Source organism: Miniopterus schreibersii (genome assembly GCF_964146895.1).
Source record: "Miniopterus schreibersii genome assembly, chromosome: 4".
Lineage (NCBI taxonomy): Eukaryota > Metazoa > Chordata > Mammalia > Chiroptera > Miniopteridae > Miniopterus > Miniopterus schreibersii.
Window position 1 is genome coordinate 28,434,682 of NC_138105.1, and position 24,549 is coordinate 28,459,230.

At 44.9% G+C, this 24,549-nt stretch overlaps 2 protein-coding genes across 11 annotated transcripts in view; one reads left to right on the forward strand and one right to left on the reverse strand.

The window, feature by feature from the left end:
- FAM193B (family with sequence similarity 193 member B) overlaps positions 1 to 449 on the reverse strand; it is a gene marked incomplete at its 5' end in the record, with an annotated part of 32,297 nt that extends 31,848 nt beyond the window's left edge. For all 6 annotated transcript variants that reach the window (XM_081134054.1, XM_081134053.1, XM_081134056.1 and 3 more), the window contains one exon: positions 240 to 449. In XM_081134054.1, coding sequence (XP_080990180.1) covers positions 240 to 449 — 210 coding nt within the window. The remainder of the gene's footprint in view (positions 1 to 239) is intronic.
- Positions 448 to 22,427, forward strand: TMED9 (transmembrane p24 trafficking protein 9; the record flags this gene model as incomplete). Of its 5 annotated transcripts, none has more annotated exons than XM_081134059.1 (8): positions 610 to 760; positions 10,224 to 10,270; positions 15,472 to 15,559; positions 17,829 to 17,967; positions 18,883 to 18,983; positions 19,790 to 19,915; positions 20,506 to 20,652; positions 21,586 to 22,427. In XM_081134059.1, the coding sequence occupies 6 exons, from the start codon at positions 15,530 to 15,532 to the stop codon at positions 21,733 to 21,735; spliced, it is 693 nt and encodes a 230-aa protein (XP_080990185.1). In that variant the 3' UTR covers positions 21,736 to 22,427. The 5 variants fall into 5 exon arrangements, with proteins under 5 accessions (XP_080990183.1, XP_080990185.1, XP_080990186.1 ...); XM_081134060.1 differs by having other exon boundaries at positions 625 to 725; XM_081134057.1 differs by lacking the exon at positions 10,224 to 10,270 and having other exon boundaries at positions 448 to 725.
- Between the last annotated feature and the right edge of the window lie 2,122 nt (positions 22,428 to 24,549).

The window sequence follows — 24,549 nt, forward strand, 5'->3', positions numbered from 1 at the left end:
GCCCGGTCCCAGTGTGGGTTACCACCAGAACATTTAGCTTCGGCTCCAGCCGGGAGGCGGCGGGAAGGGGCAGGGAGTCTCGGCTTTGGAGAGAGGGGTCCAGCCTCGACTCTTGCCTCGGTGGAGAAAGCCTCAGCCTCAGCCCTGGGGGTAAGATGGTCCATCCCCAAACCCGTCCTGGCCCCGCTCTGGCGAGGTGAAAGAGCCAGAGCAGCCAAACTAGCCTCGCTCGCTCCTACCTGAGAGCCAGGCGCCAACTTGGGCTCTTCCTCCTCCCTGGTTCCGTCGCGGTCGGGCTCCACCAGCGCCTCAGGGGGCCCTGCACCCGCTCGGGCTTCCAAGCTTGGCGGCGGCGCGGGCTCGGGCACCTGGGGCTTCTGCGGCCCCGCGGCCCGAGCCCGCTCGCGCCGTCCCGCGCCGCCGCTCGGCCTGCTCCGCCTCCGAGTCATGCTGCTGCCCGCGCCTCTCCCTCGCTCCACTTGCGCCGCCGCCGCCGCCGCCGCCGCTCCCCTCTCAGGACAACAGCCAATATGGCGGCGCCCGGCTCCCCCTCCGCCGCTGCCAGCAGGTCAGAGGGCACGCGGAGTCCGCGCCGCCGCACTAGCCCCCGAGGCTGACTGCGCCATTTTGAATAAGGTCACCACCCGAAGTTCCGTGGGAGAAAGAACGTGGAGGGGAGACACCCTCTGGGTCTCCGGACGTGCGCGAGGGGAGTGTCCTCTGAGGTAACCGCTCTGCACGGCCCTTGTCGCTTAATAGCGTAAGTGGATGAGTGAACTAATTTCTGCAGTGCTACGGCACTTTCACATCGGTCACCTGACTTCTCACATTCACACGGAGAGGCAGGTACGATCGTTCCCATTTTGTAGCGGAGAAAATTGAGGCCACAGAAGGCAGAATGGTTGTTCAAGATCATCCAAGCTGATGGGCTCGTGGACGGCCTGAACTGAGAGGGACGAAGGGATCGTCCAGGCCTTTATTTACAATGTGTGGTCCACTGGGAGTCCAGTGTTTGGTGCTTGGGAGACGGGACTCAGACCCTCTGGTGGGGAAAGTGGACACCTACACAGTAATAACCTGTGTGATGAAGATTGGATAACGGGCGGTACTAGGTCAGTGTTTCAAAAAAAGTGTTTCCAAAAAAGGAGAGGATTTTGAGTAGTACACAAAGGAACATTTTTAAGAATGTAATAATTGTGTATTGTTAAAAATGGGATTTTCCACCTTTTCCTTCTTTTTTGAATATATAACACATGCACATGGTACAGATTTTTTTAAGTTGTTTTTTTCTTTCTTTTTTTCCATCACCATTTATCCCCACCATACCCTTCTCCACCTTCACCCCCCCCCCTGCAGTCACCATACTGTTGTCCCTTGTCCATGAGTTTTTTCTCTCTTTTTTTTTTTTTTTTTTTTTGCTGGTTCCCCCTACCCCATCCCCTACCCCCGGAGCTGTCAGCCTGCTCTCCATGAGTCTGTCTCTATTTTGCTTGTTAGTTCAGTTTGTTCATTAGATTCCACATATGAGTTACATCATATGGTATTTGTCTTTCTCTGACTGGCTTATTTCGCTTAGCATAGTAATTTCCAGGTCCATCCATGTTGTGGCAAAGGGCCAAATTTTCTTTTTTATGGCCGAGTAGTACTTCATTGTGTAAATATGCCATAGCCATTTTATCTGCTCATCTACTGATGGACACTTGGACTGCTTCCATATCTTGGCTATTGTAAATAACGCTGCAGTGAACATAAGGGTGCACATATTCTTTCAAATTAGTGTTTTGGGTTTCTTTGTATATATTCCCAAAAGTGGAATCACTGGGTCATAAGGGAGTTCCATTTTTTTTTTTTTTTTTTGAGGTATCTCTATACCACTTTCCACAGTGGCCTCAGCAGTCTGCATTCCACCAACAGTGCACGAGAGTTCCCCTTTATCCACATCCTTCCCAACACTTGTTTATTGATTTATTGATGGTAGCCATTCTGATAGGTGTGAGGTGATATCTTATTGTGGTTTTAATTTGTATTTCTCTGATGATTAGTGATGTTGAGCATCTTTTCATATGTCTATTGACCATCTGTATGTCCTCTCTGGAGAAGTGTCTGTTCAGGTCCTTTGCCCATTTTTAAATTGGGTTATTTGTTTTTTGTGTGTTGAGTTTTATAAGTTATTTATACATTTTGGATATTAACCCCTTATCATATGTATCAGTGAATATGTTCTCCCTTTCAGTGGGTTATCTTTTCACTTTGTTGATGGTTTCCTTTGCTGTGCAAATTTTTTAAAAGTTTTGTTTTTAGTGCAGTCTGTCTCGTGCCAGGGCCAGTGGTACCCTGAAAGCATATGATGGTTATATGTAGTTGCTATTGATGTCATAACAAGGGCAAAATCTTTTTTTTTCTTTTTTCTTTTTAATAACCTGAGGATATTTTTTTCCATTGCTTTTCAGAGCGAGTGGAAAGGAGAGAGAGAGAGACACACACACACACACACACACACACACACATTGATGTGAGAGAGACACATCAATTGGTTGCCTCCCTCACACACCCCAACCTGCAACCAGGTTGTACCCTTGGCTGGAATCAAACCTGTGACCCTTCAGTCCATGGGCCAACACTCTAACCACTGAGCCAAATCGACCAGGGCAACAGGGGCAGAATCTTGACATTGGCCTAAAGTAACTTGAGCAAGGGCTATTATTTGTTTATTTTTTAGATATGTTTTTATTGATTTCAGAGAAAGGGAGAGAGAGAGAGAAAAAAACATCAGTGATGAGAGAGTCATTGACCGGCTGCCTCCTGCACACCCCCTACTGGGGATCAAGCATGTGCCCTGACCAGGGAATCAAACCGTGACCTTTTGGTTCCTGGGTCAACACTCAACTACTAAGCCACACCGGCTGGGTACCATTTTACTGGGGTGGGGGAATCTTCCCATTTTCCCCACACCCTGGCCTCTTGTAACCACTATTCTACTCTGTCACTGTGAGTTCAGGTTTGGGTTTTTAGCTTTTTTTTAATATTCCACATATAAGTGATATCATGCAATACTGTCTTTTTGTGATGACTAGCTTATTTCACTTCACAAAATGTCCTCCAGTTTCATCCATGTTGTTGCAAATGGCAGGATTTTCTTCTTTTTAAAGACTGTTATATTATTTTATATATATTTCTATATACAGTGTGGGGCAAAAGTAGGTTTACAGTTGTGAGTATGCAAAACAGAGTATATTTTTGTATTATTATTAATTATTGTATTATTTTCCATACAAACAACTGTAAACCTACTTTTGCCCCAACCTATATTTATAGATATACTTTATATATATTCCTTTATATATAAGTGCATCTGTATATAACACATTTTCTTCATTCATACATCGATGGAGAAGATAGATGGTCTTGAAGAGTGACAGAGCATTATGGATAAATTTGTTCTGGTAGGGACCCTATTGCAGGTACTTTTTCAGAGCAGTCATTCTTGGAGCAGAGAGCACAGTTGTTGGCCTCTAATAGACAATGTAAGTTTAGTCCATGCTTTTTCTTCTATACCAAACCTCAGGAGGAGTTTGTGTTCCTTTGGCAGGGGCAGCATTAAACCTTTACTGTCTTGCTTCAGGGGTATGTACTCTCTGGACACCCTGATGGACCTTGAAAACAGGAAGTAGCAGATTTCTTAGGTGACTGGGTAAGCATAATATGTGTGCTAGAGAGCAGATAATATATCTCACAGATATAGAGGGGCTTATTTATTCAGTGAACTATCTAGGGGTCTGGGGCTTGTTAAGCTATTTCCTACGAAAAGAAGGACAAACTGTTGTATACCACACTTCCTACCATTAAGAAAGAGATGTAATATTTGGTGGGCTTCTTTAGACTTGGGTAGTAAAATATACCATATTTAGATACATTGTTTTTACCTGTTACTGGGTCACTTGAAAGCTGCCAACTTTAGGGGGGACCATACAAGGAGAGAAGGTTTTCTTATTGGATCAGGCTTCAGGGTAAGTAGTTCTGCCTTTGGCCTTTATATTCAGGCATTGGATTTTTGAAACAAAGTTATGTTCTCCTTCAGCAAATAGTTATTCTTTTGAGAAACAGCTCCTGTCTTGCTCCAGGTGTCTGGTGAAATTGGATGCCTGACCATAGCATGCTGACCATGGGATCTGAGCTACCATGTTATCTGATCTACTTAGCCATAATTTCAGGGGTGGCTTGCAGCACTCCATCATCAAAAGGAAATGACATAACCAGTGATCCCACTTCTAGGAATATGTCTAAGAAACCTGAAACACCAATCAGAAAGAACTTATGCACCCCTATGTTCATAGCAGTGTAATTTACATTAGCTAAGATCTAGAAATAGCCCAAGTGCCCATCAGTAGATGAGTGGATAAAAAAGCTATGGTACATTTATACCATGGAATACTATGCAGCTGTAAAAAAAGAAGGATTTCTTATCCTTTGGGACAGCATGGTGGAACTGGAGAATATTATGCTAAGCAAAATAAGCCAGTCAGAGAAAAATAAGTATCACATGATCTCACTCATATGTGGAATCTAATGAACAAAATAAACTAATGAACAAAATAGATCCAGAGACATAGAAGCATGGAACAGACTGAGGAACCTCAGAGGGAAGGTGGGGGTGGGGGAGCGGGTGGGGAGAGATTAATAAAATAATTTATAGAGTCAACAAGATGGTGGCATAGATAACAGCTGTACCTGCCGCCCCCCACAACTACATCAAAATTACAACTAAAATATAGAACAACCATCACTCAGAACCTCCTGAAATCTAGCTGAACAGAAGTCCTACAACCAGGGAACAGAAGAAGCAACAAGACCGGTAGGAGGGGCGGAGATGCAGTGGCGGTGCGAGACCTGGTGCCACGGTTTAAAACCGGGAGGGATATCTCAGCAGTGGAGGTTTCCCGGAGGAGTGAGGGGTCCCAGCCCCACATCAGGCCCCCAGCCCAGGCTTCCAGTGTGGGGAAGAGAAGTTTTCACAACTTTGGGCTGTAAAATCCAGCGGGGACTCAAGCTGAGGAACACAGAGGTTGCGGGAGTCCCAGGCAGCTCCTCTTAAAGGGCCCGCGCACAGACTCACTCAGATGCGCTCCCTGTGAACTCTAGTGCTGGGCAGCAGCTTGGAAGGAACCTGGGACATTTGGGGAGGAACTAACTTTAACTTGCCTGAAATCGGGGTGGGGGTTGGGGGGTTAGAGGGGCAGCTTTCTCCCAGACAGAAGAACTGACAGAGGCCATTGCTCCTTTGGCAAGCCCTCCCCCCATAGAGCTGGCAGGCAGGCGTCATATTTGAACCTCCAGCACCTGACTCACACCTTTGGCTGCATCCTGGTGATTCCCAGAGATCCCTCCCCTCCCTACTTGCAAGCTCATCCAAGCCACTTCCAGTGGCTTTTCTATGCAAGTGGTCTCTGGAGCCTCATGCTTAGGACGTTCCTAAAATCTCTCAAACAAGCAGCAGCTGGCCTCAGTGTGCCCCATACCTCTTGATAAGTGGCCCCAGGCCTGGCGTGAGTGGCAGCCTGCATTAGTTCATAGCTTGGCTTCTCCTGGACACCTCCAAGCTCAGCACAAGTAGCAGCCAACTATGGTTTGCTGTGTAGCTCATGCTGGGTGGCCCAGGGCAAGGCACCAGCAGAGGCTGACTTTGCACCTCCCGGGAGTCCCCAGAGACAGTGCACCTGATGGTCAGAATGGATTACAACCCTACCACATCCACGAGTGACACACTCAAGGGGTGCACTTGGTGAACACCAAAGCTCCACTAAAGTAAGTCCTGCTTCATAAGGGTGTCTCCAGTACAGCAGCTCTTTGGCTGTGGTTGTAGCTGGTTCTCACAGCTGATTGGCCTGGGGGTCAGTTCCTCCCAGTGATGCCAGCAGCAACCAAGGCTCAACTACAACAGGACAGTGCACACAGCCCACACAGGGCAGCACCTAGAAGGCCCAGCTCAGGTGACTGGGGGGACTGAGCCACTGGACCCTAAAGGACAGCTACTACACAAAGTCACTCTACAAATTCTAGGATACATAGCAGCTCTACCTAATACATAGAAACAAACACCTGAAAGCATCCAAAGTGTGGAGGCAAAGAAACATGTCACAAAGGAAAGGACAGAAGAAATCTCCAGAAAATGAACTAAATGAAATAGAACCAAGCAAGCTAACAGATACGGAGTTCAGAATTATGGTTATAAGGATGCTCAAAGATCTTAGTAAGACTATTAAGAAAACAAATGAGACCATCAATGACATAATAAACTACCAATCAGAAACGAAAGCTACACAAACTGAAATGAAGAATAATTTACAGGGATTCAACAATAGAGTAGAGGACGCTGAGAATCAAATCAGCAATTTGGAATATGAGGAAACAAAAAACACCCAACCAGAAGAGCAAAAAGAAAAAAGAATCCAGAAATATGAAGATAGTGTAAGAAGTCTCTGGGACAATCTCAAGCGACCCAACATTCGTATTATTGGGGTGCCAGAGGAGAAGAAAGAGAGCAAGAAATTGAAAACCTATTTAAAAAAATAATGACAGAAAACTTCCCCTACCTGGTGAAAGAAATAGACTTACAAGTCCAGGAAGCACAGAGAGTCCCAAAGAAGAGGAACCCAAAGAGGCCCACAGCAAGACACATAATAGTTAAAATGCCAAAGGTTAAAGACAAAGAGAGAATCTTAAAAGCAGCAAGAGAAAAGCAGTTAGTTACCTACAAGGGGGCACCCATATGACTGTCAGCTGACTTCTCAACAGAGACCTTGCAGGCCAGAAGGGAATGGCAAGAAATATTCAAAGTGATAAAAAACAAGAACCTACAACCAAGATTACCCAGCAAAGCTATCATTTAGAACTGAAGGTCAGATAAAGAGCTTCTCAGACAAGGAAAAGCTAAAGGAGTTCATCACCACCAGACCAGTACTACATGAAATGTTGTAGGGTCTTCTTTAACAAGAAGCTAATGAACAAAAGAATCTGACAAACTAAATAGATCCAGAGACACTCATGCATGCAATGGACGGGGTCAATTATGGGAGGGGAAACTTGTATAAATGTATGTGTAGCCCATGGACACAGATGATAGTGTGGTGAAGACCTGGGGTGGGGCAGGGGCTAGTTGAAGGGGGGCTTAGGGGTTGGAGATGGGGGACATCTGTAATACTCTCAACGATAAAAAATAAATTTAAAATGTGTTAAAAATTAAAAAAAAAAATCTTTCCTTCTGCCCTAGCTGGTTTTGCTCAATGGTTAGAGCATCAGCCTGCAGACTGAAGGGTCCTGGGTTCAATTCCAGTCAAGGACACATACCTAAGTTGCAGGCGTGATCCCCAGCCCCAGTCAGGGCACATACGGGAGTCAACCAATTGATGTGTCTCTCTCACATCAATGTTTCTCTCTCTCTCCCTCTCTCTCCCTTCCACTCTCCCTGAAAAGCAATGGAAAAATATCCTTGGATGAGGATAAAAAAAAAAAGGAAGAATCTTTCCCCCTGTGGGTTTTAGAGGCTAAAGTAACCGTTTCTGAAGGGGAGGGAGAAATTATGAAGCTTTCATGGAATGAATAGATTTGACCCAAGCCTTGAAAATTGGTTAAAATCTCCCTGAGCATCGAGGGTAAGAACAGTTTAGGTAGAGGGATCTAGGATTGCCTCGCAGCCAGTAGGCCAGTTAAGGGACTAGGGAAAGAAATGGGAACATGGAGGGAGGAAGTAAGAGGGGTTGAATCACTGAGGGGCAGGACATACCAGTTCTGCATGCACAGGTGGGGCCCTTCACCCTTCCCTCTGCAGTAGACCACAGAGAAGAGATTGTGTGAGCCAGCGGGTGCAAGAAGGTGTCAGGAATGCAATGGGAAAAGGGAAGTGGGTGCACAACTGAAAGGGGTGGGAGAGTGGGGCCAACATGACAAGATGGGAGCCCAGGAAAAGCAAATCTCAAGAATTCCAGTGCTGCCCGGCCGGACATGGCTCAGCGGTTGAGCATCGACCTAGGATCCAGGATATGGGGGTTCGATTCCCGGTAAGGGCACATGCCCAGGTTGTGGGCTAGGCAGCCGATCAGTGACTCTCTCATCGATGTTTCTATCTCTCTCTCCCCACCTCCTTTCTTCTCTCTGAAATCAATAAAGATATGTTAAAAAAAAAAAAAAATTCCAATGCTCAAGGTGCCCTGCATAGAACAGTGTAGACTATAACATGTCAATATAAAGCTGTGGCCCTACCTAGGTAGCAGGATGAAGTCTTCCACCTCCTAGTGCCTGGTGATAATAGATGCTCATTGGTTTATTAAACAATATTTGATGATGATTATAATACTCTTTATTCTTCTGTGCCAGACACTGTTCTAAGCACTTTTAAGTGTATCAACTGAAGCATTTAAAAACTCTATAAGGTGTACCCGGCCTGGTGTGGCTCAGTGGTTGAGCATCAACCTAGGATTTAGGAGATGGCAATTCGATTCCCGACTGGGGCACATACTCAGGTTGTGAGCTCGATTCCCAGCCAGGGGTGTGCAGGAGGCAGCCAATCAATGAGGACTCTCTCATCATTGATGTTTCTGTCTCTCTCTCTCTTCCTCTCTCTGAAAGAAATAAAGATACTTTTTTTTAAAAACACACCAAAAAACTTCTATAATGTAGACTCTAATGTTATTCCAATTTAACAACTGGGAAACAGTGGCAAAGAGAAGTTGAGTAATAGCTTGCCCAAGGTCATCCAACTGATAAGTGGCAGGCACAAACTCTGGGCCAGGCCTTATGATACATGTTAGACATGAAAATTAATAAAACCTGTCTCCTGCCCTCTAAGAAGGAGCAATGTCACTAGTGTTTTAAGATTAATAATCTGTGTTAGCTACCAGAATCATCCCCTCATTTTAGTGGCGTGGCCTGTTTATAATCCCAATTTTGCCAGTGGAAACGGGGTCCTTCTGGTGTTGAACGGAAAGCTTTCCAGGAGATGCACGAGGGAGGATGAGGTCTGGCGATAAGATGATTTGTGGGGCCAGATGCAAATTCAAAGGCGTTCCAAGATCCCATTTCTGTTCATCCTGCCATGGAAAGAGTCCAATCTTGCCTTCATTAAGGCCAAAGCAAAATCCAGTGTCCAGAGTTTCTGTGCCATTGGTCTGGGCTTAGTGCTGTTTCTGGATGTGATCTGTTACTGTGCTGCTGTACCCAGGCCCCCACTTGGAGCCTGTGTTTGCAGTCCCAGCAGCTGCTGGCTCCATAGCTTCTAAGGCCACATGGTTGCTATGGAGAGAGAACGGGTGAGGAAAAGAGAGGGAGGGGGGCTAGTCTCAGGTTATATTATCTTGGGCTTGAAAGGACCTGGTACTTTTTCAGAATAACCAATCAACTTCCCAGGCTTTTGTGGGCTTGTATTGGGTCCACCTTCTAACCAATCCATTCTTTCCCCAGGCTAGACTGACAGGTCTCTTTCCCATCTTGGCTCCTATTGCATTGTTGCACTTACCTCACAGAAGCACCTCCCCCTGAACCATTTGGACTTATACTCATGGTTATCTTCCCTTGCTCCTCCATCCCCACAATCCTGTACTGGAGGTCGGGCTGCTTCCTACATGGGGGGAGGGAGGGGTGTTAATCCCCTTGGCAGGACTATACTGAGATCTCCTGGGAAGCCCATGAAGGCTGCAACTTCCTAGTGAAACAGGCTTATGCTCCCTAGTTGATGATGCTTAATAGTGTCTAATCCCCTTTGCTCCCCTTCCTTTATTAATGTCTGGCTAATTACGCTAACACCAGTGAAGATTTTATTCCTTCAATGGGAATGAGTCTAAACACAAATGACAGATGCAGATGTTAACAAAAGTCAAAAGCTTTAGAAAGGTCAATTAAGATAAGGGCTGATAACTATCCGTTGAATTTGAGAGCTAGTTGTTCACCAGGGGCATTTGCCAGAGCTGGGGACAGAGGTAGATGTCCAGATGCAGAGTGAGGTGCTGTCCACGGTCCTGAATTATAATTGTGTCCTAGACCAGTACCACCACCTGTAGTAAAGGATTGGTTTTGTTCCGTTTTTGGTAAAATGTCCAGTACCTCATGAACTGATACTTTTGTAAAGTACAACAAAAAATAAAACTGATCATGTGCATGGGTATCACATCAATGTTAAATTTGTATACAAGTTCCTCAACATTTATTCAGTTTCTGTACTTAACTCATTTCAGACCTGTAACAAGTGCTCATGGACCAACACTGGCCCTCAGACCACACTGTAAGTAGCACTTTTCCATGGCAGTGGTTCAGTAGTCAGACTGCCCACAGAAACCCCCTAAAGCAGGGGTGGAGAACCTTTTTTCTGCCAAGGGCCATTTGGATATTTATAACATCATCCAACAGCCATACAGAATTATCAACTTAAAAATTAACCTGCTAGCCCAGCCGGTGTAGCTCAGCAGTTGAGCACTGACCTAGGATCCAGGAGATTGGGGTTCAATTCCCGGTCAGGGCACATGCCTGGGTTGCGGGCTCAATCCCCAGTGGGGGGTGTGCAGGAGGCAGACGATCAATGACTCTCATCATTGATGTTTCTATCTCCCTCTCCCTTCCTCTCTCTGAAATCAATAAAAAATATATATTTTTTATAAATTAGCCTGCTAATTTTTGGTCAAACATCTAATTAACTCACCCCTAATGTGATGGCTGGAACTGCTACTCTTTGGTGAGGCCTTGGCAGGGCCAGACCAAATGATTTCATTCGTTCTCCACCCCTGTGCTAAAAAGACACTAGTGGAAAATTCTTGTGCCTGACAGTAACATGCATGTAAGATAGTGACCCAGTGACTTCACAACAAGATTTTAAGGCCTAGAACCCAGATGTTAGGATAGGGGATGTGGCTTCCCAAGTAGCTTAAGTATTGTGTTGATGAAAGGAAAACCTGTCTGTGACAGATGACAGGACTGGGACTATAAGAGCAGTGAGCCTGCCATTCTGGGATTCTCCCTCTTGGAAGAAATCTCTTTCCACATTGGTTGCCAAGACCGCTGAACCTGGGTTTCATTTGTGAGATTCAAAGGAGACACTGTGGAGCTACATCTACTTGCTACATTTTTCATTCCCCCAAGACCTCAGACTCTGGCAGGCCTCCACTACATGCTATGCCCTTTCTAGGGGATGCCCTGATCCCCCAGCCCTGCCCCCTTCTCCACCTCCCTAATTCCTATTCATCCTTTCAAGGCTGAAGTCCAGCAGCACTCCCTTAGGTGTTTCCTCCCCTGGGCTCCTTGGGGCCTTGTAAATCTATCACAGTGTTAACCACGTTGAACTGTAACTGTGCACAAACAAGTCCATAAAGACACAGGCTTCTGCCACATATTTATCTCTGTGCTCCCCAAAGCCTAGCAAAGAACTAGGAACAGCATGAATATGCAGGGAATGTTTGGTTAGAGAAAGAGAGAGAAGGGAAGGAAAGAGAGTATGGAGGAAGAGTGGGGATAGGGAGGAAAAAGAAGATGGAAGGAGAGAGAGAAGAGGGAAGAGGGAAGGAAGGAGGAAGAAAGAAACCAAGGATGAGGGAAGAAGAGAAAGAAGGATGAAGAGTAATGTGAGTCATAATTACAGAAAAAGCCAAAATCTCTATATACATGCCTGGCTTTTCTTGTGATGTCCCACCCTGATTATTCCCATTAGGCATCACGAACTAGGGGGGTGGACATGGGGACATGTCATGGGTATATTGTTCTGCACATAAAATCAGAGCTGTGATGTGAACTCTTCTGCTCTGATGTTGGGTGGATTATTTCAGTTTACTGGTGACCTCCACACCATCCCCAAGACACTACCACGCCACTGTCCCTTCCTCTGGACCACTGGCCTCTACACTCATCTTTCTCTCTGGCCTGTGGAAAAAACACCTTGTATTCCTTATGACCATCTCTGCAATGGGATTTCCTATGAGAGTTCTTTCCTCTGTGCTCTCTATCCCAGAACACTTAGGCACTGGAGGGGATATGTGTGCTGAATCCAGGGACATCAAAAACAGTATCTTGGTGGACCTGAAGCCACCAGACCTGCTTCACCACCACTCTAGGCTCACACTGGTCCCTCTGACAATCCTTTCACTCCTGGTGAGTTTTTTCATACATCCCTCCTACAGGCTTTGGACAGTCCACCCTACAGGTCTGTGCCTGACCGAACCCTAACTGAAGGCTGGATCCTCTTGTCTTCCTGTACTGTGGGGCTTCCAATAGGTAGGGCAAATCAAAGGAAGTGGCTGAGCTGTGCCTTAGTCCCTGAGATTCAGGAAGCCATTGATCTCAAGACTTCTAGGAGGAGTGTGGCCAAATACCACATACCAGCCCACCTAAGTCTCAGCTCTACTCCAGCCAAAATGCCATTACACTTTCACATAGTAAATGTTTGCAGTCTCCTCCAGGGTCTCCACTGTCTTTCAACTCTCTCTCCTAGATGGGTAAAAAAATGCATAGACTTGGCTGAGGCACTAGGACACCTACCTCTCTGGGCTCAGCCACCCCTACCCCCCCCCCCACACACACTCCTTCCACCCCCTGCCAAGGGCAAATCCTTTCCACTTATGCCTGGAGCTGTATAGATGAACCTAAACATGGGGTGCAGATTTCTCAGACCATCATCTGTTAATCACTGCCCGTTCTGTCAAGTTCCCTAACCTGTGACTGCTCCTGCCCTTAAAAGGAGACTTTCTCTCCATCATTCATGCATGTGGGAAGCCTCATTCTTCAGGCTCAAAGATTGTCTATGATGAGATAAAGCCTGAAGGAAAGGGAGGGGAGGGGACATGACGGGGAGACCAAGGTGGAGGGAAGAAAATGACAAATGCAAAGAGTAGTAAAGATGTACTCTACTTACTTCCCCTTTCTCTCCCTCCTTACCCACTTTTCCCTTCCTTCCTCCCCCACATCACCTCCCACCTCCATCTTCTTCTGTTTTAAAATGTAGATTTTATTATTATTTAAGTATGGCAAGGCCAACAGATCAGGAGATGCTTGTCATTGAACACAGTTTGTTACTCACAGTTCCCAGCAGGAGTTCTACACCATGACATGCAAGGCCACGTGGGGAAATACTAGGGTGAGTCAGGCAGGAGGCAGAGGGAGTAAGTGGAAAGCTTGGGCAAAAGCCTTATTGTGGCTTTCCTGGGAAGCAAGGGGTAAGGCAAGGTAATCAAGCTTAGGACTGGCTAGTTTGAATAATTTCAGTGGGCTCGGGTGTAGGGGGCTGTCCTGAGTTGCCTGGTTGGACAGGTAAATGGATTCTCTATTCAGTTTCATTGGCCTATATGTCTGTCTTTGTGCCAGTACCACACTATTATGATTACTGTGGCTTTGTATTGTGTTTTTTTAATCCTCACCTGAGGATATTTTTTCCTTAGCTTTTCAGAGAGAGTGGGAGAGAGACGGAAGGAGGGAGGGAAGGAAACAGAAACATTGATGTGAGAGAGAGACATCAACTGGTTGCCTCCCACGCACACCCCAGCCAGCGCTGGGGAATGAGCTTGTAACCAAGGTACATGCCCTTGGTGGAATCGAACCCAGGACCCTTCAGTCTGAAGGCTGACGCTCTAACCACTGAGCCAAACTGTTTAGGGTTGTTGGGAAATTTTTTACTACTGATTCAATCTCCTTACTAGTTATAGGTCTATTCAGATTTTCTATCTCTTTGTGGTTTAGTCACGGTAGGTTTTGTGTTTCTAGGAATTTGTCCATTTCATCTAGGTTATCCAATTTGTTGGTATACAATTGCTCATAGCACTCTCTTATAATCTTTATTTTCTAGAATGGTTTTAATGTCACTTTCATTTCTGATTTTAGTAATTTGTATCTTCTCTCTTTTTCTTAGTCTATCTAGCTAAAGGTTCCTCAATTTTTTAAAAATTTGATTTTTAAAATATATATATATCTTTATTGATTTCAGAGAGAGGAAGGGAGAGGAAGAGAGATAGAAACATCACTGATGAGAAAGTAATTGATCAGCTGCCTCCTGCATGTCCCCCACTGGGGATCAAGCCTGCAACCCAGGCATGTGCCCTGATGGGGAATTGAACTGCAATCTCCTGGATCCTAGCTTGATGCTCAACCGCTGAGCCACACCAGCAGGGCTGTGATTTCTTCTTGATCCACTGGTCGTTTAAGAGTATGTTGTTTAAAAGGGGAAAAAAGTATATAATTACAATCATGCAGCCCCTTTGCTAGACTGTAAGAACCATATGGCCAGAGAATGGTGTCTGTTTTTGAATCACCAACATATTTCTAACACCAAGTATAGGGGTTGGCACAAAATATGTGCTCAAGCCATAATGGTTAAACAAATAAATGAATAGCTCTAATCGCCAAAAAAAAAAAAAAATCTATTAATTTCTACAAATTTGTGAATTTTTCAATTTTCCTTGTTACTGATTTCTAACTTCATCTTATCATTGTCAGAGAAGACAGTTTGCATGATATTTATCTTTTTTTTTAATAAGGGAAACTTTTTAAAAAATATATTTTTATTGATTTCAGAGAGAGGAAGGGAGAGGGAGAGAGAGAGATAGAAACATCAGTGATGAGAGTCATTGATTGGCTGTCTCCTGCACGCCCCCAATTGGGAATTGAGCCTGAAACCGGGGCATGTGCCCTGACTAGAATCATACCTCAATCTCCTGGATCATAAGTCAGTGCTCAACCGCTGAGCCACCCTGGCCGAGTGATATCTTTTAAAATCTAATGAGACTTAATTTGTCTCAATATGTGTCTAATAATTCATCTATCCTGTAAACTGTCGATGTACACTTGAGAAGAATGTGTATTCTGTTGTTAGGTAGAGTGTTTTGTGCATGTCTGTTATTGCTATGTAAATGTTTATAATTTTATATCTTCTTGTATTGAACATTTTATTGATATAGCATACTTTATCTCTTGTAACATTTTGTAAAATTTAAAGTCAATTTTGCCTGATATAGCATAGCTACCCCTGCTGTCTCTGGTTACTGTTTGCATGGAATATTCTTTTACATTCTTTTATTTTCAAATCTGTTTGTGTCTTTAGATTTAAAGAGAGCTTCTTATACACAACATATAGTTGGATCATGTTTTTCATCCATTCTACCAATCTTTGTCTTTTGATTGGAGAATATAATCCATTTACATTTAAATTGCTGATAAGAAGGGACTTACTTCTATCATTTTGCTATTTGTTTTCTATTTGCTTTATAGCATTTTGTCCCTCATTCCTTACAGATATTTTCTTCTTTGGTGCTTAATTTTTTGTACTGAAACATTTAAATTCTTTTTTCACTTCCTTTTGTGTATATTCTTTAGATGTTTTGTTTGTGGTAACCTTGGGGATTACATTCAATATCCTAAAGTTATAATACTGTAATTAGAATTTATACCAACTTCAATAAAATACAAACATTCTCTTTTTAAAATATATGTATATTTGCTATTCATTTCTAGAAAGAGAGGGAGCGAGAAACACATCAGTCTGCTGCTTCCTGCTTGCCCCCTACTTGGGATGAAGCCTGAAACCAGGGCATGTGTTCAGGTAATTTTATTTTATTTTTTAAAAATATATCTTTATTGATTTCAGAGCGAGGAAGGAAGAGGGAGAGAGATAGAAATATCAATGATGAGAGAGTCATTGACTGGCTGCCTCCTGCAGGCCCCCGACTGGGGATGGAGCCCACAAAACCCAGGCATGTGCCCTGACTGAGAACTGAACCTGCAACCTTTCCGTGCATGAGATGTCACTGCTTCTTTAACACCTCTGTTCTCAACCCTTTCAGTTGTTGATATTACAAAATTGTATCTTTAGATATTGTGTGAAATGGCTACTTTTTACTATAAAAGGAAACAACTGTGGATACATGCAACAAACTGAAATCTCCAGAGAATGATGAAAAAAACATGATTCCATTTATATAACATTCTTGAAATGGCAAAAGTATAGAAATGGAAAACACAGATTAGTAGTAGTTGTCTGGGGTTAAGGAAGGGATAGGGAAGTAATGTCGCCATAATAGGACAACATGAGGGATCCTTGTGGTAATATTCTATTACTTGATTGTATGAATGTCAGTATCCTCATTGTGATATGGTATTACAGTTGGGCAAGATGTTACCATTGGGAGACACTGGGTGATGATATATTGGATCTCTTTGCATTTTTTTTTTACAACTGTATGTGAATCTATAACTATTTAAACTCAAAAAGTTTAATCTAAAATTACCTGAGCTGGGCCGGCATGGCTCAGCAGTTGAGCATCGACCTATGATTCAGAAAATCGTAGTTTGATCCCTGGTCAGAGCACATGCTGGGGGTTGTGTGCTCAATCCCCAGTGGGGGGGTATGTGTGTGCAGGAGGCAGCGAATCAATGACTCTTTGTCACTGATGTTTCTATCTCTCTCTCCCCCTGTACCTTCTTCTCTCTGAAATCAATAGACATATTTAAAAAAATAAAATAAAAAATAAAATTATCTGAAACTGATATTATAAAATGTTACCATTTATTAATTATATAATCATTTGTTAATTCTGAATAGTGGTTATGTCAGTAGTAATAATGTGTAGTTATAAGAGCGCTAAGAAAAACCAACCAGCAGTTCATAGAAGAAAACAAATGACCAGCAAAAAAAAAAAAAAAAGTTTGGTATCTGAGGAAATAAAAATGAAAAGGACTGCCAGGCTGGTGTGGCTCCACAGTTGAGCATAGACCTTTGATCCAGGAGATCGAGGTTCGATTCCTGGTCAGTGCACATGCCCAGGTGCTCCATCCCCAGTAGGGGGCGTGCAGGAGGCAGCCAATCAATGACTCATCATTGATGTTTCTCTCTCTGAAATCAATAAAGATGTATTTTTTTTTTAACTGAAAAGGACAGTAAAATACAAATTTTTATCCAATGATTTTGTAACGATTAAAAAGGCTGACTTGTCCAGGTAGCTCAGTTGGTTAGTATGTCAGCTGGATTACGCCAAGTTTGCAGGTTTGATCTCGGTCAGGGCACATACAAGAATCAACCAACAAATGCATAAATAAGTTGGTTTCATGAGAATACTTGTTTCTCTCTCTCCAGAATCAACTAACGAAACAAAACAAAAGGTTGAGAACATTTTACCAGGGTGTGGTAAAGTAAGCACTCTGACACATTGCTGGTGGGACTGTAAATTGGCACCAAGTTTTTGAGAGGGCAGATTTGTTATCTCATCAGTAAAACTATGTCCAACTGTAATGCTTTTAAGTAAAAGACAAAACTATTTTTAGAGAGAGAGGAAGGGAGAAAGAGAGAAACATCTATTTGTTCCACTTATTTCCACATTCATTGGTTGATTCTTGTATGTGCCCGGACTTGGGTTGGAACCTGCAACCTTGGCTATGGGGAGGAGGCTCTAACCAACTGAGCTACCCGGCCACCGCCAATGAACAATAATTTTTATTGAAGCATTATTTGTAAGAGCAAATAACTGGGGGGGGGGGGGGGTAAGAAACCTTAATCACTTTCATAAGAGGAATGCTTAAAAAATAAAGTACAATCATATTAACAAATACTATTTTTAAGAAAAATGGGATAAAGACTTCCCAAGGATGGAGAAATGTGAACACATCCCCACTAAACGTCCCTCCGTAGGGCAAATGAAACAAAAAAAAGAATTTCAACTAGAGGGAAAAAACCTCCAACTTCTATGACACTTTGTGGAAGCACAGTAATAAACGCCTAACTCCGATGCGCTGCCAAAATACACTGAAATTTGGGTAAAACTCAGGAAGGTCACGAAGGGCAGGGTCTAGATCTCTGCTGATTTCACTTTGTACAGAGCTCTCCCAAACCGGTCGGCTTCGCCCCAAGAAACCCTATAGCCCTTAACCAGCCAGCCATTGGGGTCGGGCGAGGAGCCATCATGGCAGGGATCCGGCAGCGAAGGCCCCGAGGAGGAGTATGCACCGGTGACGACGGTAGGATTTTTGGGACCATACAGACAGGATTTAAGAGTGATATGATAGGAGTTTGGGGGGCAAAGAAGTGGTAAAGGAAGACCATGGTTTTTCTTTTCTATTTTGAAAAAAAAATTGAACATAAATCGGAGCATTGCTTGTGTCATTTTTTTCAAAGCTTAATTTTTAAATACAGAAGGAAACCCATAATGGCAGATGTTATGCCAGGAAAATCGGGGATCCTGGGTTCGAATTCTGCTGCTCATAATTCGCTCCGCAACCTCACACAAACTGCTTTAGTTTCATCATCTGTAAGAAGTTGATAATCACCAGTCATGGGGCCGAGAGGAGGGTCAACCGAGAAAAATTTTCCATTTGGGGGCCCCAGTTCGGTTCCAGATAGAAGCCGCGCCCCAATCAGGTCCTTCCGCGCCACAGCCGCGAGGCATCTCGGGACTTATAGTCCCCCCGGCGGAACTCGCTGTCCCGATAGGCCCCGCGGCAGCGGCTGGGGTACGTGGCGCGACCGATTGCGGCTGCGCGGCCAGGTGGGGCAAGATGGCTGCGGAGCGGGGTGTACGGGTCCTCGGGCCCTGGCCGGGAGCGGGGCTGGGATGGGTGGTTCGGGCCGTCCTGTTGCTGCTCTGGTTTGCGGCCCGCGGAGGCGCGCTCTACTTCCACATCGGGGAGACAGAGAAGAAGTGCTTTATTGAGGAGATTCCCGACGAGACCATGGTTATAGGTGCGGGGGTGGGGGTGGGGGCGGGTAGGGAGTTGAGGGAGATTTGGGAACAAGAACGTGGTCTTGGTTTGCTGGGTGTGGAGGGTCGGCAGCGCTCTAGAGCCGGGAGCAGCCGGCCTCGCTGTGCTTTGCCCGCCGCGGACCTGGAGCCACCTCGCGCTCCTCTGACCTGGGCTCGCCTTGCTTCTCTTCAGGAAACTACCGGACGCAGCTGTATGACAAGCAGCGAGAGGAGTACCAGCCAGCCACCCCCGGACTTGGCATGTTCGTGGAGGTGAAGGACCCAGAAGACAAGGTTAGCCGGCCCCTTTGCCCCGCTGAGCCCTTCCCTCTGCACTTCAGCGCTAGACCAAGCAGGCGCTGGTACTTCCCCTCCTAGTTTCCACATCTGCTAAATTGGTTAAAAAAAAACAAAAAACTGTTGGTAGTGTGGGAAAATCCTGGATTTTCACTTCAGGCCTAATTTAGGCTGTTGTAATGCAGGCTCTCCTCTCAACCTCTGATTGCTGCTGCATGATCCCATCAAGTCAGTTACCTTCCCTAAGAAATTTACTGGTCTGTGTAATGGAAGTTCATCTGTCTTATAGGTGTGATGGGCGAATAAATTGTGGTGCTGGGAAACAAAGAATTTTGCCAACTCTAAAGCTGTGACATCTGCAGTTTAGGATTTCATAGAACAGTGTACTTTGCAAAAAGAACAAGCAGCTTTAAATTTTGATAGAGATTAAAACCAAAAAAACTTAAAACCCTTGCTTTAGCTGTCACCTTTCACCTAAAAAAAGAATTACACCAAAATGATGGAAAGGGCATGAGCCGTGTGGATAAGGGAAAAAATAAATGCCATGTGAGATGCCATTTCGTCTGCCATGGAAAAACCCAAAGTATTCAAAAACCTTTCCCAAGAGCGGTTACATACCAACCTAATGTCTGATCCTTTACCCCTGTTCCAAATAGTTCTCAGACAAGATTTTTGGCAACTGCTTTTGAGCAGCTTTGGACCTTTTAGTGTTTTGGGATGTCTAAGGCTCTGCTTGCCGACTTTTGAGCCTTAAGGACCATCTAGCTTCATGGGGTAACACTCACTAAATCCCTTTTCTCCAGGTCATTCTGGCCCGGCAGTATGGCTCTGAAGGCAGGTTCACTTTCACGTCCCATACCCCTGGCGAGCATCAGATCTGTCTTCACTCCAATTCCACGAAGTTCTCCCTTTTTGCTGGAGGCATGTTGGTAAGTGGACTCACAGGGGACTGGTGCTTTCAGCTCTTAACCCCTGGTCAGGAACAGGGACTGGCGATACTGTGAGTGTGAGATGAATATGTTGAATTTTTTAAAAATATGTTTTCATTAATTTTTAGAGAGGAAGGGAGAGTGATACAAGTGATACAGAGATAGAAACATCAATGAGAGAAACATCATCAATCGGCTGTCTCCTGCACACCCCCTACTGGGGATCAAGCCCACAACCCAGGCATGTGCCCTGACCAGGAATCAAAGCGGAGACCTCTTGGTTCATGGGTTGACGCTCAACCAGTGAGCCACACTGACCAGGCGATTTTGTGTCCCCTAATAAGACTGTGTTTCCAGTGAACACCCAAAGCATAGTTGTGGAGCTCTTTGTATATGCCTTGGTCAGAGCATCAGCCAAAGCTTATTTTTTCCTGTGTGCCTAAAGCCTCATAGAGCTGGACACTGAGGAGGCTTCATCAGTGTTGGCTAAGTGAACAGTTTAAGGAAGGTGGGTGGACTGACTGTCAGTCCCTGTCAGAAAGAGTGAGCAGAGCTACCTGATTGTCTTTATCTTCCTTTTCTGTTCACAGAGAGTTCATCTGGACATTCAGGTGGGTGAACACGCCAATGACTATGCAGAAATTGCTGCCAAAGATAAGTTGAGTGAATTGCAGCTACGAGTACGACAGCTGGTGGAGCAAGTAGAGCAGATCCAGAAAGAGCAGAACTACCAACGGGTGAGTGGCTAAGCTGGGATCAGTGGGTTTCTTAGAAGCTGCTCACTGGCTCAGCCAGGAGTTACATGTCAGATTTATTATGGAACCCAAGAGATGTACCTGTTTGTGCTACTTTGCAAGTCTAAAAGGTGGCATGGCTATTATTAACTCTGTTTTGTAATTGAGGAGACAGTCTCTTAAAAGGCTGTTATTGCCCTAGGTCACAAAGTTACACAAAGGGACAGAGTAGGAATTGATACCAAAACTTGGGTGCTCTGTGGCTCTAGGTGCTTCCAGGACCAGGAGTTTCAAGCTCACTTGTGTCCAGGAGTTAGGCAGGTTCCATGAGTGGACCTATGACTGTAAGGATTGGTAAGACAATCCTACTTAAACAGGGACAATTATTGTCAGCCAAGGACTGATAGGAATGAAAGCTAGCCCTGGGTTTTAAGAGGAGCTAGAAGTCCAGGTTTTTTATGTGAAAAAATTCCTGGCTTTTAAATGTTGGCAGAATACTGTGTGAGCCAAACAAAAGACATGTATGGGCCAGGTGTAGCCCCTGGGCCACCAATTTGCAACCTGTGCCTATAGTCTTCAACGAGCAGTTTGGGAAATCAGGGCAGAGGGCTCAGAGGAAGTCCACTCCTGAGTGCTTCAGGACAGCTCTGTCTAATGGTGATACCGAAACTACTTTACCTGTCCTTTAAGCACCAGGGTAGGACCAGGTGAGGGCTGTACCTGACAGATGAACAAAAAGACAAGTTGCCTGAGGTCATTTGGCTAGTGAGTATGAAGACAGTCCTCACTTAGGGTGGCTTTTTGCAGCATTTGACTGGAAACTGAGCAGAACTGGTTGGCCCTGGGTTATCTTCCAGAAAGGGAACACAGCAGTTCTAGTGGCCCCAAGTGGGGCCCAACCAACTCTGGTTCTTCTTCCATTCTCCCCTCCCACAGTGGCGAGAGGAGCGCTTCCGGCAGACCAGCGAGAGCACCAACCAACGGGTGCTGTGGTGGTCCATTCTGCAGACCCTAATCCTCGTAGCCATCGGCGTCTGGCAGATGCGACATCTCAAGAGCTTCTTTGAAGCCAAGAAGCTGGTGTAGCCATTCTTCCTCCCAGGCTGGGGGAGAATGGGCCTCCTGGAACTGATTTCTCTCTGGCAGGAGGACTGGTTCCCAGCCATGGATGTTCTGGAGGGAAGAGAGGTCACAGGCACCCCAGGCACAAGCTGAGGGGAGCAGCTCAGCTGGCTAATACTGAGCAGGTGGTGGGGCAAATGCCTGCCCTCTCCTCTGGGCTCTGGGCCTTTTGCAGTAATCTCCTAGGGGCTGTTGAAGCCACTGGGAGCTCCAGTGGCACCTCAGAATCAGAATGTTACTGATCAGGGATGTGAGGCTGTTGTCTAGGATGGCTTCGGGGAGGGGAGTGGGTGGGCAAGCCGGTTTTCTTTTTGTCTTCCTTTGCTAACTTGGGATTTTGAGCAGGTTGGGGTATAGCTGTGATTCCCTACCATCCTGAGAACCTCCTTGGGCCTAAACCCAGCCTGCTGATCCAAGGTGTGTGTGTGTCAGTTGTGGGCGGGATGGAAGGGGTTATAGTGTGGGAAAGTGGTCCTGAGGTTGACCCCAGGTTCTTCACATGATTGTCCTTTTTGGGGCTTGAGGAGCTGGGGTCAGGGCAAGCAGAAGTCTTGGTGCTGGCTGGGGATGGGGCCTGCAGAGTCTTAGTTACTGATTTCATTTTCAATAAGCCTAGGTTTGTTACATTGGTTTCCCAATAAAAATTTTAAAAAATAGGCTTCTTGTCCAGTATAAAGTTACTCTACTGTCAGTGGGCATAACACTTCGAGGTTCTTCAGGGAATGTCAGTTCTTCCAGTGAGCAAAGCACTTCACATTCCAAGATGAGTACCCACCTGTGAACTTCATTCTATTCATCCCCTCCATACCTTCCTGCAGCAGGGAGTAGTGGTTTTGACCAAGAACATCCAACAATTAAGTTGTGTTTGGGCTCAAATCCATACCATTTCCTCTGCACCAGCTCCCTCATGAAGTGCCCTCCGTGCCTTTCCAGAGTAGGTGGCTTCAGAATAGACTTGTCATGGTGCTATAAGGAAGTGCCTAGTTAGAATAGAGTGCTTTGAACAGGAATGCTGCAGGTGTGGGAAAGACAGGGATCCCTGGACTGGTAGGGAACAAGGATAGTGATGGGTTTAAACAGTAGCATGGAATTTCAACAAGAATCTTGAAGGAGAGGAAGGATTCTGATGAAAGGGCAGGGATGGTTGGGGGAAGTGAAGACAAACAGCTGGTATGGAGATGAATGGGCATTATTTCAGCTGGAGTTGGTAGGGGTTGTGAGAAGGCTGGAAAGGAAGGTTGGTTAGAATTAGAAGCACCTTGAGTCCCAGGTAAGAGATTTGGACATTTATTGGACATTACCCGATGTTCAACAAAGCTGTGTTTTTTTTAACACTTCTCCCCTGAGGATATTTTTTCCATTGCTTTTGAGAGAGATTGGTTGCCTCCCGCATGCACCGAGAGGGCAGCTGGGGAATGTGAGCCTACACCAGAGGTGTGTGCTCTTAACCAGAATCGAACCTGAAACCCTTCAGTCCTCAGGCTGACACTCTAACCACTGAGCCAAACTAGCTTGGACAGCAAAGCTTTCTGTAGAAGAATCCCCTGAATAAAAATTTGAGGAAGGTTGATCCAGCAGTGTTCAAGAAAGAGACAGGGTAGGGAAACAGTTTGGGGGGCTACTTGACCTGCTGGGAGGATGTCATCTGAGCTCATCTTATATAACACACTTCCACACTTAGAAAAAGTAAACTTTAGAAATTACAAAAAAATTGTGAAGATAGTGTCCCCTATTGTTAACATCATGGATTAGTATGGTATATTTGTTAGAAATTAATCTAGCAGTACATTATTTTTAACTAACATCCATATTAATGCAGATTTCCTAAGTTGTTACCTAATGTCCTTTTTCTGTTACAGGATGCCATCTATGATATCACATTAGATTTAGTTGTCTCTTTTGGCTTCTCTGGCCTGTGACAGTTTCTCATACTTTCCTTGTTTTTTATTACCTTGACATTTTCAGGAGTACTAGTCAGGTATTTTGTAGAATTTCCCCCTGTTGGGATTTGTCTGCTGTTTTTCTCATGATTGGGCTGGGGTTCTGGGTTTTTGAAAGGAAGACCACAGAAGTAAAGTGCCATTTTCATCCCATCATATCAAGGGTACTTATAATCAGCATGACTAGATGTCACAGTTTAAATTTAGTTAATTTGGATTTTTAATGTGAAATCTGGTTTCTTGAGATAAATCTGACACTAGTGGAACAGTTAGCTGTCCCCTTTAAATGGGCTTGAGCTTTTCAGTTCATAGTCCCACCTCCCTGCTTCCATCATTAGCCTGACTGGTCTCTGCAGGGAGTCAGCCTACCCTTTGTCATTAGCCAAATCTAGGCTGGATTTGCTAAGGCTCTAGTATAGGGTGCAGTGCCCTGGGAGAGTTCAGCAGGACAGGGTTGTATGCTGCTTGGCTTAAGGGAGAAAGGGGGCTGCTGGGAATGATTAATTTCCCACCTGTAGTGAAGTCCTCTTGGAAGAGTGGTGGGACCATAGATTGTGCTACCAAACTACCTGGGCTTATATGATGAATTGCCTCTGTGCCTCAGTTCCCCCATCTTTAAAGTTGGCACAATAAGCACTATAGTCATAAGGATTGAATAAGAACAGCAGTAAAGAATTTAGAGCAATGACTATACATAGTAAGAACTCAATAGATGTTAGCTAGTTATTGGGAAAGTTAAAATTTGTCTAGAAGATCAGAGGAGATCAAGTCTAATAACTAACACTATCTTTTCCCATGTGGGAAGCTGGCCAAGGGGAGCTCAATTCCCACAGTGACA